This window comes from Hydra vulgaris, chromosome 12, assembly GCF_038396675.1.
Source record: "Hydra vulgaris chromosome 12, alternate assembly HydraT2T_AEP".
In the NCBI taxonomy this organism is placed as follows: domain Eukaryota; kingdom Metazoa; phylum Cnidaria; class Hydrozoa; order Anthoathecata; family Hydridae; genus Hydra; species Hydra vulgaris.
In genome coordinates this window covers 59543121-59562500 of record NC_088931.1, presented here as the reverse complement: position 1 = coordinate 59562500, position 19380 = coordinate 59543121, and the positions used below count along the sequence as shown (strand labels likewise).

The 19380-nt window shown below is 25.6% G+C and overlaps 2 protein-coding genes across 20 annotated transcripts in view; one reads left to right on the top strand and one right to left on the bottom strand.

The window, feature by feature from the left end:
• Positions 1–10226, top strand: part of LOC136088880 (mucin-22-like) — a 68930-nt gene extending 58704 nt beyond the window's left edge. For all 16 annotated transcript variants that reach the window (XM_065813920.1, XM_065813914.1, XM_065813921.1 and 13 more), the window contains 5 exons: positions 139–219; positions 6770–6818; positions 9081–9183; positions 9456–9555; positions 9763–10226. In XM_065813920.1, the coding sequence (XP_065669992.1) occupies positions 139–219; positions 6770–6818; positions 9081–9183; positions 9456–9555; positions 9763–9776 (347 nt within the window). In that variant the 3' untranslated portion in view covers positions 9777–10226. The remainder of the gene's footprint in view (positions 1–138; positions 220–6769; positions 6819–9080; positions 9184–9455; positions 9556–9762) is intronic.
• Positions 10227–17474: 7248 nt separating this feature from the next.
• Positions 17475–19380, bottom strand: part of LOC100214909 (CCR4-NOT transcription complex subunit 2) — a 43072-nt gene continuing 41166 nt past the window's right edge. For all 4 annotated transcript variants that reach the window (XM_065813903.1, XM_065813906.1, XM_065813904.1 and 1 more), the window contains exon 18: positions 17475–17875. In XM_065813903.1, the coding sequence (XP_065669975.1) occupies positions 17635–17875 (241 nt within the window). In that variant the 3' untranslated portion in view covers positions 17475–17634. The remainder of the gene's footprint in view (positions 17876–19380) is intronic.

The following is a 19380-nucleotide window of genomic DNA, read 5'->3' as shown; positions in this document are numbered from 1 at the left end:
TTCCATAAGTAACCGGTCCATGGAAATAATACTTTTTCTACTCAAAAGGTCTCCATAAGAAATCATTAGTGAAATATATTTTATATATATATATATTTATTTATTTAATTATTTATTTACATATTCATACACATATAGATACAGATGATGATGATTCAAGTGGTTTAAATAAAAAGTTTGATGAAAACGAAAGTTTATTAAAGGCAGATACAAAACATGGTGAGATAAAATTCTTAAGCATTTTCAAATTTATATACTAATTGTATATTATTGTGCATATCTGAATGATTACATTATATATTATGCAAGTTTCAAATAGTTTTATAAGACAAAGATATTTTATTAATTTGTTGTAGTTTATTCTTGTTTTTCTCAATACTTATTATTAGATAAGAAAACGCAACTTGTTTCAGATGTTGAGATTTTAAGATTTTTTTGTAGTAAATAAACTCAGTGTAATTTATATACTGACATCTAAGTTCTCTTTGGAGTTTTAGACCAATATCAGGTATCCAAGGTAGTCTAACTAACTGTTCATCTAATTGTTTATATTTAGTATTTTTTGAACTGGGGTATAGATACTTTTTGGTTATTTTAATAACATTACTTTTGTTATAACGGTTTCAAAAAATGTATCTATGAGGAAATTATTCGGTTATTGCATCCTTATGGTGCGCTTGAAGCTTATAAAATCCACTCATTTTATTTGTAATATCAAATATCTATAAATAAAAGTTTCCTTCCGTTTTCAAGTTCAACAGTATATGTTATGGAGGGGTTTTGTTCATTTAATGTTTTAAGAAACAATTCTTGTTTTTCTTTTGAATCGAAGTGAACATGGCTATCATTCACATATCTTTTGTAAGCAATTGATTGGAATGAATTAACAAAGTCTACATTAATTGCTCTTTTTTGAATACTCTGCAAAAACGCTTTAGCTATGACTGCCATCAATAATAAACCAATTGGACCTAAATGAGGTAAAGTTTGGGTCTTATTTTCGTATAAAAAATAACACTTGCTTAATAAAAGTTCAATTAATTGGTGTATATCTACAAGAGTTAATTTAGTCCTAGTTTTTAAATCCTTAAAATCATTGTTCAAAATGTTAACAATAACAGAAATTTTTTCATCAATTGATACAGATGGATATAAATTAACCACATCAAATGAAACTTGAATTACAATAAGGGCCTATCTTCCATTATTTAGCATCATTGATAAAACTACTTAAATTAATTAAAATTTTACCCAGATATTCTGATGTTCTATAAGGTGGTTTTTAATAGTGGAAACAACCGGACGCATTGGGTAGTTTTCGGGTTTGTGAGCTTTAAACATTCCTTAGTTGGATCCATTTTAAAATAACATTGTCTAACTTTCGCTGTTTTCCTAATTTATAAGTTCTTGAAATTTGATAGTTAACGTTTGTGTTGGGTCTTAATTAATAATGTACCTTCTGGTTCAATTTTGTATAATGAAGTAAAACCTATTCCTTTGTTAAACGGATGTATCTTTATATGTGAATGTTTTTTAAGTTTTGTAAAGAAAAACATTATTGTTTTGTAAAATTATCTTTTAATTTTAATTTTAAAGAAATGGTTAGTATTTTCAAACTGTTTTGTCGAAGATTCTCTGCCTGTGTTTGTTTATTTTGTCTCTCTTGTCCTAAAGCTCAAGTTTCAATATTAGTAACATATAAAGGATACTTGTAATGGATTTTTTGACTTGTTATGGAATTTTGGACCAAGATTAAGTAGTTCAGTAGTTGCTTTATCCAGAATTTGGAAATTATTTAATTTGTTAAATTTAGTACAATTTGATTAGGAGAGGTTTTTTTTAATTGATTTTATAATTGATGTCATTTTGCAATATATAGTATTATTCCTTCATTTCAGTTGTGTTTTTTTAATATACTATAAAAAATATACATTTTTTTTTAAAATTGTTTGTTATTTTATTAACTCATAATTATTAGATTATTAGATCTTGTTTGAGATGATATAGATTTAATTCATCAATTAACTTCTTACTTGAATATAATCTTTCTTTTGCTTTTTTTGGAGCATGATTTAATTTTTTATGTTATCATTCATTATATTTCTAGCTTTTTTAGTATGTAATAGACTTTTTATTTTAAACAAATAAAAAGTCTATTACATACTAAACTTGGCTTACGTTTTTGTTTTTAAACACTTTTGATTTATGTAATAGACTTTATTTTAAATGGCTTTTTATTTTTAAACTTTTGATGTTTTTTGATGTGATCTCATTTAATATATTTTTCTTCTATAAATAAACTTAGTTTTAACAGACTTTCCATTTATCCAATTACTTGGTATACACTTCAATAAATGCATAAAATCAAAAAGTAAATTTTTGCTCAATAGTTCATGTTACTCATGTATTCAACTTGATGAAGTAAAGTTGTTTTCTTTTCTGAATTTTCAAAGGAAATCAAATAATGTAATGTCTTATGACAAGTTACAAAGCATTTGAACTTATTAATACAATTTTAAACTAACAAAGTATTAGTGCATCTAACTTCAGCATGACATCTAACACCTTAATATAATAGATTATTAAATATTACATGCTCTTTTGATTTAATACGACAGCTGTTTAAACAAGTATAATTATAATTATTATTAAGTATAATGAACAACTAAATCATTCTTAAGATATAAATCATTCTTAAGATAACAAATAGCAAAAATTTTGAAATGAATCAATTTACTCAAGCTTTATGAATTTTGAAAGTTCATCTTTTTTAAATGATATTACAGAGCTTTCAGCTTTTGTTTTTCTTTTTATTGTTGGTGGAGGAGCTGATACTAAACTCTTGGCTATTAATTCAAATATGCTTGGTGGATCTTAAGGTCATTTTCTTCCTTTTACTTTAATAACTTGGAAGTTGGATGGAAAGTGTTTTGCACAAGCTACAGTATAATGTTTGTGTGGTATATTGATAATATAAGAGACAACTATTGAAATGACAAATTACAAGAGACAATTTTGTTGTCTCTTAAGATTGCTTTAATCTTACTTTGGCAATCTTCAGGATCTTTTACTGAATAATAACTAGAGTAACAACCAGTTTCTGGATATTTTTTCTGGTCTTTTTTTTAAATACAACTTATTTTTAGTAACTTTTGCCACTAACTAAATCAGGCTCCACATTTTTATAGCCATTGCGCAATTAGTAGGCCTGTTTTTTTAGTACACCCTGTCACAGTTTAAACCAATTGTAGGATATTTCTTAATTATGTATTAATTTTAAAAATATTATTTTCAATGATTCCCCTAAATTTTTTATTAGCAGGGTTCTATAAATTGACAGTTGGGTTATTGGCAAAGTTACCTTTATTGTTTTTTGAATTAATAAATCAATTGGAAGCTGTATTAATGTCAATTTTATAGAAAACTTCATGATTTTTAAAAAGACTATTTTTTAAAAGACTTCTATGTTTGTTTTGTTTTTATTTTTGTTAAATTATTTGTAGTTTGAAGTGATGGCATTTTTTAATAAGTGGTTGTAAATATTTTCAGATAAAATTGAAAAGATGTTTTATCAGCATAGTGTTTTATCAGCATAAGTGATTTTAGATTTGAAAATATTAGTCATTTGGTTTTATTTTCAAAACTGCTGTATACTTTTCAAAACTTAATGTATTTTACAAGTCATTTATTACAAGTCAATAGTCATTTTCAAAAGCTAGCATTTTTGTGATGTGTTTTTAATCCATAGTTTTTAATCCTAGTTATAGTTTTTAATTAGTTATAGTTAATATTATTCTTACTATTTAAATTCTTGCTTAAAATAAAAAAAAGCTTTCCATCGCATTTTTTTATTATTTCAGTTTATACCATAATTATATATTGAAGTTTTTTATAGATTTAAAGTTTATTTTTTCCATCATGTATGCGACTTAAATAAAGTACTCAATAAATGGATCAAAAAATATTGTTTTTGATTGTATGATAAGAAACAACTCTTGTTTTTGATTTGTGAGCAATTTATCAATATTAAGTGAAATAATCACAAAATAGATAAACAACAAATATACAATTTAAGGCCAGGGTATTTAAGTCCCCTATTTCAGTATAACCTCAGATTTTTTTATTTCAACAGACTTTGGGTTCATTTTAGTACAAAAAGTATTGTTCATGTTTTTTGTAATGTCAACAATAGATATTTGGTGTTAAAATTATTAATATCCAAATATAGTAACCAATGCTAGTTACGCGGATTTGCACTATCCCCGACGATATATATATATAATATTGCTGAACTTAGTAGTAGTAGTTGTAGTAGTAGTAGTGCCCTTTCGAGTGTGTTTGATACAAAACTCTTGGCAGCCATTGCAATTGAGGTAATAACGAGAAATAGTCGCAGCACTTTGTTTTATAAGAATGTGAAAGAAAGTGAATGCAAATATCTAACGTAGGTAAACTTCAAACTATGTAATGTTAAAACATATTTAAATATATATCAAGTTTTACAGTTTGAAATTGCATTGCATCAAGCTCTCCTTAATTTTGATCTATAGAGTTTATTCCTGTTAAAAAAATTATTATATAGTTTTGAAATTTTGTTTGTCAACGTGCTGGCATAGCCAAGTGGTTAACGCGCAGAACTTCGGAACTAAGAAGCCATGGTTCAAATCCTACCACTGACGATTTTTTTTTTAGATTTTTTATAACACAATATACTTATGAAGTTTTATAGAGATTATATACAAACATATGTAATGATATTATACACTTTAACAAACGAAAAGATTTTTAAAAAATCTAAAAACATCAAAAAATGGGGAGAAATTTGTTGCAAATGTGTCATGATTGAGATACTTATGTTATTCAAGTTTTATATTTCAAGTTTTTTTACAACTAAGTTGAGTTTGTGCCAGAAAAATGAGTACACAACATGTTTATGTATAGAATGTAAATCTATTGAACTATAACATTGTTTTGTTTTGCATTTTAAATAACAGAAATTAAAAAAAAAAGCAAGCTGATGATTTGAACTTGCCATGCTGTAACCTTAACTTTTTTTAAAACAGTAAGGGGGTTTCAAAGTATGTTTTTAATAAGAACATAATTGAAAATTCTAATTTTATATTTAAATTAAACCATTTTATTAAACGTTTTATTTTTAAAAACAATTGGAGGTTTGAATTATTTAATATTGATATAATAAAGAAATTTAGAGTTTTACAGTTATACTACCACGCCCCCGTTAAACATTCTAAACTGAGTGCGCAACAACGACATAATTTAGATAATCATTAAAATAATATTATACTCCATTATTTTTTGACTTAACTTTTAGATTAGGGATTGTCTATAAATTGCGCAACACTAAATTTCACTAATAAACAAAACAAAAATAATTAAAAGTTTTCTCTCGCAGAGTCATAAGTTAAATAAAAAATAAAAACAGCTCATTAAGTTTAATGAAAATCACCACCTAAAAGAACTAAAGATCTCCTTCTTTTTTTAAAATAGATTTAGCATTGCTTAATTTATAGACGATCCCTCATCGTTTTATAGTCTATAGTTTTTAATGGTCAAAGGTCTTCTTAGTTCTGACATTTGTATAATGATGGGTACAAACGTCTGTAAGTGTAAACGTCTTGAACATATGTTGAGTTTGCCGGCATTATATGGAACAATTGTGTATAATAAATCTATAAAAATGAGAAAACTTTTGAATTTTATTTTAACAATTAGAAAACTTTTTTGCTATATTATTATTTTTTGCTGTAAATATTGCTATAATTATTATAGATATATGATATAAAAAAAATTTTGCTATAAATATTGCTATAAATACAGCAAGGTTGAAAAATATTCCAAATTTATTAGGGGAGGTCTTTACTCCCCCAAAACGACACTGATGACAGCGCACTAAACCAATGAGCTAACAATAAATTTAGGAGAAACCAAAGCCTATTATAAACCTCTTATAAACTCTAAGAATACAGAAAAGGTGCACATGTTAATTGTTTTACTCTTAAAGCAATTTTTCAAAATGAATCATTTTATGTAAAAAAAATATTGAATTAAACATATAATAGGTTTAGAAATGTTTGGTGTGGAATAGATAAGTATAGAAATGGTAGGTTTGGTAAAGACCCATTTTATGGGTCCGGAAAGCTAAGATATATTTATAAGGAAAAAGTATAGAAAAGGTCAGTGTGGAATAGACTTATGAAGACCCATATTTTTACGGGTCAGATCAACTAGTGTATATATATATATATATACATACATACAAATACAAATATTTAATGACATACAAAAATAGCCATGCAAGGGCTTTAGTATGTACATTAACTAGGAGTTTTGTGCAGGTACAAACTACAACCAAAAAAGATTAGTTACAAGAATGTAAAAAAAAAAAAAATTTTATCTGGTAAAAAATATTATTGTTAGAACTTTAAAAATGAAAGAATGGAAAATATATTATAATATATATATATATATATATATATATATATATATATATATATATATATATATATATATATATATATATATATATTCACTGTGCATGAAATGTTACTGATGATGTCATTGTTGGTAATAATAGTAATAATAACGCCTTTTATATACTTAATATTAGTTAGTTTACTATGATTTTGATAAATTTTAGTATTCATTTCTATCTTTAATAATCATTTTAATCTATTTCTATTATTATTATTAAATGTTTATTTCTTATATATGCTTATAATATGTTTATAATATGTTTATACTTTATTAGCAACAATTATGCCAATATTAAATCCTGAACAAAAAACAAAAAGTAATAGGTAATTGTTATTTATTTTTTATTTGTAAAGAATTATATTGTAAATAACTCTATTGTTAATCATAATCATTTTAATACAAATTACAATTCTATTTCAAGTTTGCATTAATTAATGGCCAGAAAAAGTTTTATTATAATTGTTTCACTTTATTGTTTCTAAGAATGTTTCATGTATATTTTATATTGGAAAAGTCAAAAAGTAAGAAAACATAGGATTAAGTCTAAAGATATCTTTTAGTTCTATATTTATAAACATGTTTATAAATATAGAACTTATATAATTGTGATTCACAGGTACTTCCCAGAATTTTATAGTAAAGGGGGAGGCACCCTAGTTTCTAACAGGTATTTAAAAGACAGAATTTCAAATATTTTTTAATTTAAAGTTTCACATAACAAGTTTTAAAATAGAAAAAGAAAAAAACACAAATTAAAAAACTTTTTTTTTAATTTTATAAACAAAATTAAAGATGGCCTAATGGTTTTATCAAATTAAACCCAATGGTTTTATAGAAGTGCGCCATCATGGTAGTAATATTTAAAGACTGATTGTATTGTATTTCAAAAACATTTTGCACATTTTGTTGAAGTATGTACTGCGCAGCATAGTGTACAACTTCAACTGATATAGTCATAAGTACAGTAGAACATTAGGGTGGTCACAAAAACTGTTTGAAATTATAATGGGGGAACCCCTTAAATTGTGCCACCTGACTAAAAAAAAACATTCATGAAGTTTTAGCTCAATTGAACAACGCTAACTTGTGCCTCATTGAGGTCGGAGTCTTGTAAAATTAAAAAATTTTGCTAAAAAAATATTATTTTTTGTTTGTAAAATAAAAATGGTTCACCCTAGAAACATGTTTGTAAAATTAAAAATAGTTTACCCTAGAAACATTTTCAGGTCTCATATTGTTCACAAGGTTGTTCTCCTCAAATTTTGTGGTTGTATTGTAGGATAATGTTCAATGTCCTCTGTGCATTGAACATTATCCTACAATACAACTTCATCATCTTTACTGCTTTCTTAAAATTCAAACTTTTCTTATTCTAAAATATATAATACAACTTTAATTAAACATCAGAATAATTAAGTTAAAGTACGAATATTTAGACAATTGTTTTCCTTAATTCATGATTTTTTTCCGAAGTTTCAACTTTTGTTATTATTTAATAAATAAATTACTCTTCTAAATTACATTTTCCTTTTTTTGTAAATTATTTTGTAAAATAAAATCCTAGGCTAACAAATGAAATATATTTATACCAAGAAATAAAGATATTAAATAAATCTTTCTATCTTGAACTTTGCTCTTCAGATTTTCATAAAGTTTATTTAAGTTCTTTAAAAAAAAAAAACACAAAAAAAATAGTTTTAAAAAAATCAATTGAATTCAAGCAACTAAATAGTTTAAATTTAACTAGTTTAAGCAGTCATAAGTTTAAATTTAATTAATTTAATTACATTATTAGCAATAATATACAAATATTACAATGGTGTTTATGAGAAAAATAAAACCTTTTTCAAATGTGCATATGTAAAAATGTAAATATCTCATAAACTATTGGTTGCAGCTAAATAATGAAGAACAAAATTTGAAGAGAACAACCTAGTAAACAAAATGTGACACAAATTATTTTTCTAAGGTGAAACAAAAAACGATGTTTTTTAAATAATATTTTGATTTATTCCCAAGGTTTCAATCTCAATGAAGTAAAGATTAGCATAGTCCGATTGAGCCAAAACTTTTTATATTATTTTATATAATTAAAAAGTTGATCAAAAAATTATTCAAAAGTATAATAGGTTAAAAGTTGAAATCTCAGTTGATAAGCTCAAACTAACTTGTACTAGAATTCGATGTAAATATGAAAATGAAAAAATCGTTACAATATACGATTTTAGAAAGTTAAAATTAGATTTACCTTTGCATTGTGTAAACTTATTTTGTTTTAATAAAGAAAAAGTAACTATTATGTAACTATTAGTGTGTTTTATGTTATCTTCAGTCGAGAACCAACAACCATGACTTTTTCTGTTTATTGATAATATATACTCTTCAATCTAGAGGATGTCTGTCCACTGATTTCACATAAATTGTAGAACTATAATGCTAAAATAATAAAAAGATTTTTTTTGTTATTATATGCTACAAACTAAAAAATTAATTCGCTAGGAGAAATATAGAAACAGTCATACAACATTTTGCGTTTTGACATACGTTATAACAATCATAGCTGTAAAGATAATATTGGTTTTTAGTGTAAATTCTGGTTACGATTCATCTAGTAGCTTTCCATTGATTTTTATGGTTTCATTTGTTATCATTGTTGGTGGTTATTTCTTGTATCATAAAAAGTCGAAGGTAAATATTTTTACTTTTATATTAAGATTTTATATATATATATATATATATATATATATATATATATATATATATATATATATATATATATATATATATACACACATATATATATGTATATATATATTTATATATATATATATATATATATATATATATATTTATATATATTAAGTTAAAGATATATTAAGATTAAAACTATTTATGAAAGTTTTTATTTATAGTTTAACATGAACGTTAACGCATTTTATTTAATTTTTCTTTTTCATTAGATATTAGGTTTTCTACTAGAGGGAGCTCCTTCATCTGCACGACGTAAGGCCGGGTACAAAAAAGTTAAAAATGTGGAAGATGTTATGTCTGGAGTTGGTAGTAAGTTTTCGTTTTTTTTTTCCAACAAAATAGACTACTATCACATGTAACTGACAACATTTTTTATTATTTCATTTTTATTTGTTTATATCTAAATTTTAATCTGAATTCTTCCAAATCAAACTTTATTTTAAAATGTTTGAATAATAGTTGATTATACTCATTAAATAATACTCAATTTTGATTTTTTTATTATATTTTTTTCAGAACACGATGCTTGAATGTGGTTTTATACTTATGCATTTGTTAGAACATCGCATTTTCAGTTGAAAACTATAAATAGTTTTTAACCTCAGCAGATGATTGCAATTAATCAAAAGCGGAAGAAATATATACTTTTTGTATTGTTTCTTGATGAAATTTTTGTATTATTTCTTTGACTTTTTTTAAATGTTTTAAAATCAATGAAAGTGATAACTTGTTTTGGATGTTGTTTTTTTTCTTATTTTAATATTTTATTTTATTAAATTTTTTATTTTGATGTACTTTAAACAATTTTGAAAAAGCGCAATAATTTTATTTCGTTTCTAGTCTTTTATAAAACATGTTTATAAATATAGAATATAGTTTAGAAATAGTTTTAATAATGTTGGTTTAATAGGTTTTTTCTTTTTTTTTTAACTTTATTTCATTTTTTTAAACTTTTTTTGTTGAAAAATTTATTACTATGATTTGTGTTTTGTTTTTTCCATTTCTCTAGGTTACAAATAAACCCTTCTTATTTCTCTGAGGTGCAAATAAACCCTTCTTATTTCTTTCCAAAGTACAAATAAAGCCTTCGTATTTTCTCAAGGTTACAAATAAATCCTTTGTATTTCTCTCATAGGTACAAATAAGCCACACTTATTTCTCTTTTAGGTACAAATAAGCCACACTTATTTCTCTCTTAGGTACAAATAAGCCGCACTTATTTCGGTTTTTGATTATTAATTGGGTCACGCTTTAATGATTATTTTTTAAAATGATGCAAAATGCTCAAAATAAATATAAGCTTTCAAAAAACTTAATTATTTCAAATTGGGGCAAGTAAATGTGCCTAACTTTTTTTTAGTTTTTTATATAGTGATACAAACTCTCAAGGGAAAATAATTGTTTTGCGCAGGAAGTCCAAGTTAAAAATTTTTTACTCTATGAAAATCACTATCTTTTTTACATTAAAATTGCAATATTTAAAACGCATATTTTTTACAAATCTTAAATTTACATTAAAATCTTTCGCTTACTTTTTCCTTGCTTAATATAAGTTTACTTTTATATAAGGTTACAAAAATTAATTTCAAATTTTGTGGCACACAAACATATATATATATATATATATATATATATATATATATATATATATATATATATGTTTGTGTGCCACAAAATTTGAAATCAATTTTTGAAAGCTTTTTTCTCAACAAATTTTGCTCAAATTTTGCACACTTAATCATTTTCGATGACAATACAAGGAAATGGAAAAATTTGACCAAAAAAAGTTAATTAAGTTAACAAAAATTTAATTTGTATTTCCCCATAAGAACACTGAATTAATAAAAAAAAAATTTAAAAACGTAACAGTAATTTTTCCTTCTACAAAAGATAACAAAAAAAGAATTTCTAGGCCCAATAGAATTCTGCTTGCATAAAGCATGGATTTGAAAAAAGAATTTTTTTTTGATTTACTAGTTTAATTTAATTGATTTTAATAAACTTTTAATGACATGAAACCCGTTTAATTTGTGAATTAACTCATAAATATGTTATTGCTTTTGATTTGGTTCAGGGTCGTTAAAGCGAAAAAGTTTCTATTAGCAATCAATAACTATAAGAAAAAAATTTAATAAAAACGAGTTTAATATTTTTATATACTTAAAGTAGGAAAATTATAACCTTTTCACTTTTAAAATTATCATCTTTTCGCTTTAAACTTTTCGCTTTAACGACCTTTGATTTAGCCTACATTTACTAAGCAAACATGAAGCTTGTAGATTTTATGAGTATATAACAATGGTTAAAAGGCAAAATATCATATATTATTACGTTTTTAGTAAAGGAGTTTTAATTTTAAACTAAAGCATTTAGATATTCTGAAAAACCATTTGTGACCATTAAACCATTTTTAGAATTAACCAAATTATGTAGATTCTAAATTGTGAAAAATAATATTTTAATACAGCTCAAAATGTAATAAACATGAAGTCTGTTGATCAGATAGACCATTAATATATTGCTTTTGGTTTAAAAATTTTCTTTCAACAAATAAACGTCCAAGAATTTACTCAGACGAGAATCTAAACCGCAAACAATCGATCGAAAACAAAGTTCACGGCTTTGCATAAACTTAAATTTTGAAAACCAGATATTTTTCCATATTTTGCATATTGCGATCGCTTAATTCAACCCTTGCTTTTGAAGGTCGAAATATAATGTTTAATAAAAAATATTTTAACCAATTTTAACAAAATTCAAAAGAATAAAGTCGATATTTACAATACTAATATATATATATATATATATATATATATATATATATATATATATATATATATATATATATATATATATATATATATATATATATATATATATATATATATATATATATATATAATATACACAATTCAACAATAGATCAGTTCTTCATTTTGCTCTAGAGCAACATGTCAAAATTAAATTTTTCTTTCATTAAAATTAAGCACAGAGGATAACAGACGTTCTCCATATTGAGTATGCTCTACTACACGACCTTGGAATTATTGGAATTATTTCTATCCTAACTTCTACCTTGTTACCTCTCTGAAAAATAATTTTAGTTTTCAGCCAGTCATCGAATCCAGGCTAAATATTCATTGAAATTCTAAACTAGGTACAACTTCTTTCAAAAGATACAATTTAGGAGGTTGAAACCAAATGCTGAAGTATCTGGATTCTCCTCTAGGTACAGACTTTTTAAATGTATCGCATTCATATAATGTCCCATGTTAGATTTTTTTGAGTTAATTTTAACACTGTATTTTTCATTCTAATATTCAAGACATCCATACTAATCATCAAAACATCCAAGAATTATTAGTTTACTACATTCTCTATTTTTCTTGCTCTTTTATCATTTTTTCAATTTACGTTAATGACATTAATTATGACTTCAAAAAAAGATCCTTTAATTTAAACAAATGAGAGTCATTATTTTAGATTTGCTAAGAAAACTTAGCATATATATATATATATATATATATATATATATATATATATATATATATATATATATATATATATATATATATATATATATATATATATATATGTATATATATACTTATATAGAGGCTTTGTCAGGAGGAGTGCGCCCCTACCTCCATATTTGTGTAAGACAGTTTACACAGGTGAAATATAGCTTGTGCAAATGTATAATACGCCATAGTTACATAATTATCATTAATTATGTATTGATTTCAAAGTATGACATTTAGTTTTATATATACATAAAAATACAGAGTAGGTAAATCTATTCTATATTAACTATATCTATACTTATTCCTTATTGCAAAATTTAATTGTAGGTGGTAAAAAAATTATTATATATATATATATATATATATATATGTATAATTCAGGAGATTTTAATCATTGTGAAAGATTTCTCTCTCTCTCTGCAGTAAATAATTACAAAATCTAAAAAAATATTAAAAGAGCACTTGTTACCTTTTCTGCGTAATAAAAATGTGATATTGGTTCTGCATGAGATATGAATTCTCATTTAGTTTGCCAAAAATGTCAGGTTCTACAACATTCTTATTCCCTGTTCCATTCTTAAGAGTTGATATAACCTGTTTTATTTTTTTATTAGAAAATTCCAATACGATATAAAGTTCTTTTATAATCTGTAGAGAAAATTGTTATAATGATCTTTGATTAACCTTGTAATAAGGGAATCCAACTGTTTCGACCAACGGGTTTGCGTTGGTCGAAACAGTTGGATTCCCTTATTACAAAGATTTTCAAAGATGTTAATATTTTCAGGTAAGTTGATAGACCAAGACTTTCCACTTTATGATTCGCCAAGGCTTTATGATTGTTAGAATCACCAAGATTGTTAGAATAATAAGTCAAATGATTATTAAAACTTTCACTTTTGTAAGATGTTTGTGATACTTTGAAAAAACTAGATGCAAAACACTTTTGTACTCGGGCTATGTATGGTCTCATAAATAACCCACTATGGCTAAAAACTTTTTCACTAGTGCACAGTAATAACGCAGAGAAGCTTTTCTATCAGTTGATTTTTTATTCAAAATTCAAGACGATGTTCTATGTGTTTTTAATGTGGTTTTAATTTCTGTAGTGTTTATTATTATTACTTTTTTTTATATATTTATTTATTATAAACTGTTCTTTGTAATTTAGTGACATAATGAAAATTGAAAATGTAACATATGATACATCTTTGATTCTTTGTTAAACATATCTAGTATTATAAGTATTCCCTAATTTTTCAATAATTTTAGATTGTTTCTAAAAATCTAAAATTATTTTTAATAATTTTAGATTGTTTTCTATTTTTTTCTTTAGATTGTTTGTTTCATTTTAACAAATTCTTCAGCTAGTTTAATTCTACTTGAAAACATTGAAAAATTAATTTAGAAACTTCACCTTTTAGTTCTTGACAAATTATTTTAAATTATTTATTTTCAAATTTTTCTTTAAACAAGTAACCAAAAAGTATTTTAAATGAGAATGGTTTGCTTAAAATTACAGTGATTTGGAGCCTGGGATTTACTTCAGAGAACAAATTTTTTTTTTCAATAATTAAAACTCTGCTTTTTGTAATCTTTTTGCGTATATATATTGGGTAACAGTTAATTTAAATATTAAAATACTTTTGTAGAATAATCAACCAAGTAAATTAAACACCATTAAAGGCTCTTACGCTTTTTACAATGAAGTTACACATTACCTCCTCATAAGTGAGGAGGTTTCATTACGCATTTAACTCGTTTGCCATTGTTTGTTTTTTTAATTTTTGTAATCTTGTTAATTGTAAACTTCATGCTAAAAGATTACGAAATTCAATTTAAAACTGCAAATAAAACTCCCACCATCTAATTTAAAAAAGATTAGAATGACTGTTATTTTTAGAAAACAGGTGTTTGGGAGGTAACTATTTTGAACCACTTGATAAAATATTAAGTTGCAAAACTTGAAAGACTTCAAAATTTTGAAAATTAAATCTTTTTAAAAGTTTAGGCTAAAGTGTTGAAAATTTTTTAATTTCAGAATAAGCAGTAAAAAAAATGTAATTTTATGATTAATTAAATACAGAAAAATTAAATTTCATTAAGTACTAGCTCAGTAAATTTTGATTTGAGTTTATTACATTTTTAGGCGTTTTAGACGATGGTCATTATTTATAGTTTTTTGTAGTTGAGTTGCACTGATAACTATTTTTTTTAGCACTGTTAACTATTTTTTTAGCATTGATAACTATTTTTTTAGCACTGATAACTATTTTTTGTATACTATTATCAAAGTAATCGGCGTAAATTTATTTTCTTTTTTACGCTTTTCACAAATACGTTTGAACATAGGTCGATACATCTCTAATAAGTATGTCTGATGTGACGCACTCTTTCACAGAATAAAAATGAGCAGCCGTGACGAAGTGATAGCGCACTTGCCTCAGAAACGAAGGATCCGTAGTTCAAACCCCACCGCTGGGCAAGTTTTGCGACATCGGTTAGAAAGGAGGCGTAAATTTTCTATTAAATGTTCATCCGCGGTGCTCTGTGATAAGACCGTAAGGACTTCTTGGGGCACCCTAAATAAAAAAAATTAAAAAAACATTCATTAGAGGGCAGGGTCTGGGTTAAGGTTTCGGGTTAATTACGCGAAAATTTGTCCAGAGCTCGTTTCGAACCTTGGTCTTATGAATATATAACCTTGGCTTATGGAGCAAGCGCTCTAACCACTGCGCCACGGCCGCACTGCTTTCACTTAAACTATTTTTTTTATTTATGACTATTATGGGTTGTTTCATATGTAACTGCGACGAAATTAAAGTTATTTGTTTTTATAAAGCAAGCAAATAGTTTATGAAGTTTTTGAATAATCTATATTATATTATGAATATAATTAACTGAAGAGGATTATCTTAGTATAGTGTATGACGTACACAATAAACGTTGGAACGTAAATATTGAAATTCATATATACGCTGAGTTGCAGTTCTAATTACAAACTTGATGCATCTTTTAACTGACTACAAATGAGGAGTCAAGTGAGGAACTTCCGTAAAATAATTTTCAATTTATTTGATTGTAGCTCAGTTACACCTTTGTTACATGTTATAAAGTCAGATATGTGCTTAACATTAAGATTTATTTCTGTTGCTATTCTTACTTTGAGACTACCATCTCCAATTTAAGCTACCTCCTCTTCTATTCATCGAATCTTTAAAATTCTGCTTATAGCTTCTTTTTTTTATTCTGCATTTTTTCTGTTAATCATGGTTTAAAAAATTAAGATATGTATGCCACGCTGGATCACGTGGATCCATGGTAAAAAAAAGCAAAATATTTAATACTTTTAATTTTGACTTTTTTTTAAAAAAAAAAAAAATGAACAATAAACAAAACTGTAAAATAAAAAACCTTTTAAAAATAAAAAAAAATATTTTAAACTGCTGAAAAAGTGAGTTATGTAAAACACTAATGCTTGAAAAATACTTGTACTATCAAGCTACTAACTTTAAAAATTGGAGACAGAATTAATATAGTGCCTGAAGCAGGATTATTTTATGGATTTATTTATTTTATGAAAAAATTTTATGGATTACATAAATCATACAAAAAATATTCTGAAACTATTTGGCAGCATTTTTGATGAGTTGGCTTATTAGCAGTATGCCAATGTAGACCAAACTTAAATATGCCATATGTATCAGCAGCTTTTTGAGTTCTAAGTTCCTTTTTACTCACAGTTAAAACTGCATTTCATACCATTTTGGATGATTGATCTTTCTTATATAATTTCTTACCTTCTTTGTTTACACTAAACACTATTAATAATCGAAGTTAAGTTATATAAGTAAGAATTTCTTTAAATTTATCACTAATATTGCTTTTTTAAATAAGAAAATAAATATTTTAGATTAAAAATAAAATCATCAAACTGTAAACAGCATTACGAAATGTATAGTAAACAGCATTACGAAATGTATATATATACGAATAATATAGTCAATAATATAAATAACTTGTTGTCCTGATTTGCCCCACTAAAGTCATTTTACTGAAACTAATACTATTCAAAAAGTACAATTCCAAATATTTTTTTAAAACCAGATTCTAAAAAAGGATAAAAAATTCTATCTGAAATATATAAACTTTTATAGATAAAGCAAACTCGCAAAAGTTTAAGATAAACCTTTTGTAGTTGCATCGCTTAAGAAAATACGCAAATTTTGTTTTTCGTAAGTTTACTGATGCATTTTGGAATTTCTAAAATTACATTTTTTTTTACTATAAGTGACAAAATTATATTTATTCGCAAATATTTTTTTTCTAAATTTAAAAAAAGGTTTTTTTACCTTAACAGCCGACAGCCCGTAGGCTTAAATCATCGCCTGTGTTGAAGATCTTGAGGACTAGTAAAACCCAACTTTGTAGGGGAGGGGAAAGAGAGAATCAGAAAAATGCATTATGGTTGTTACAAATAATATAAAACCCGGTCTTCTTAATTTGAGTACAGTTTATATTAATAAAAAGAAATTGAGAAAAAAAGTTAAGGCTGTCTTAGAAATAATATTGTAAATGTAAGTTATTATTTACAGCATTAAAAACAATTTTTGGCTAAATTTTATTAAAAATATATTATTCCGAAAGTCGATATACACCGTTTGCGTTTTTTCTTTAGGATTGCTTCATTGAAAGAAAAGAAAATTATGTATTCATATATTCAATATTCATTCTTACAAATCGGAGTGACCTAGTTTCGAACCTCAAAATGTCTGCAGTACGAGAATGTTTATCTTTTAAGTCACTATCAAATCCACGAAAAGCTTCATGCTTACGAGAATATTATAGTTGGGAGAAAATAATTCTACGCCACTTGTTGTGTTTGTTGTTGCGCTTGTTGTTGTTGCAATGCTTGTGCTGTGGGTTTTTCTTCTAGCTTGTCGTACTCAACGTAAAACTCTTTTGCTACTTTTCTCCAACCTTGTGGATCAAAATAATAATATGTCCCTTTCTCATAGGAAGCTGTTTTGATTTGAGGTTCCATACCAGGAAATCGTGTAATCCAAACGCGTTCGTCTTTATGATACCTCCAATCTCGAGCGTATCTATATCATAATTTTATTGTAAAAATTTTTTAGAATTAACAAACGTTGAAAAGCTTATCAATACAGATAATATAAAGTTATAAGTTAAATCACCAAAAAAAAAAAACCCGTAAAACATTGACTTCTTAAAACAAATACCTAATACTACATTATAACTTACAATATACAACTAAAACACACGCTATTACTTGTATCTATTTTGTTATCTTTATTTTTATTGTTTATCTCCAAAAAAAAATCAGTCTAAAAATGTATATTTAAATCTTAAAAAATCAATTCAAGCGTTGAAAATAATCCTAACCTTTAACTTTAACACGTTCGCCGCCAACTACGAGTATACTCGTAGTTAGCGGGACTTTGATATTTTCCAACTACGAGAATACTCGTAGTAAGCCGGCGCCATAAGTTTGCCAACTACGAGTAAACTCGTAGTTATACTAACTTATTTCAAATAATATTTGTGCATGACTGGCTTTGTCTATTCACTTTATATTTTTTTTTTCTTTGCTTCACATTTGATTTCAGAAAATATTACATTTAAGTTTTTATTTTAAAAATCCAAGGAACCTAATTTAAATGCGGATAAAGACAGAAATAGCTTAAAACAGATAATAGTAAAATATTGATAATGCTTTAATTTTATTTCATGAAAATTAAAGTATAAACCTATTCTTTTGAATGATACATTCTGAAACATTCGCCAATACATAACGGAGGTCTATTTTCACAAACAGCACATTCATATCGTGTTTCCTTACGCTTTATTTTAGAGCAGACTCGACATGGTTTTGTTGGGAATTTTTTCTTTTCATTTGTTGGTATTGAAAACAAGTAGTGGAAGCTATTATTGGTGATTCGAGGCACAATTTCATTCAAACGTTCACTCAATAAATCCGTAACAACTAATTCTCTAAACTTAAGCAAGGAAATTGTTTTATCTAGTCTATATTTGCTGTTTAGACAGTAAGCATTAAACAAAAAAGTATCAAAGAGATGTAGTGCTACTTTTTTATACCATCTAATTGTCTTTCTTAGGCAATCATAATATGATACCATTTGTTCCGCCCTATCTACTCCTGATATAAACTGATTGTAATCTTTAATAATATTGGGCTTCATTTTCTTCTCTCCCCTCCTGGTTGTCACTTTAATCATTTGCAACAAATGAAAGTTGCTAATCATTAGCACGTCTCTTTTGTCTTTCGATTTAGCAACCACTACACCCTCTCTGCTTCTGCTTATAACGTCTCCCTGTTTCAGTTTTGATTTTGTAAATTCTTTCGGATTTGACTTTCGGTCAGTTCTTAAAGTACCACAAATGTATGTTTTTTGATTTATCATGTGCTATGTTAACTCAAAGGAATTGTAAAAGTTATCGGTGTACAGGTGATAACCTTTTCCAGAAATTTTTCCATTAAGTCTAAAACATTAGCTCCCGTTTGACCCAACAAATGTTTACCGAGAGTTGTCTCGCCAGAGTAGATTTTTACTTTTAGTACAATACC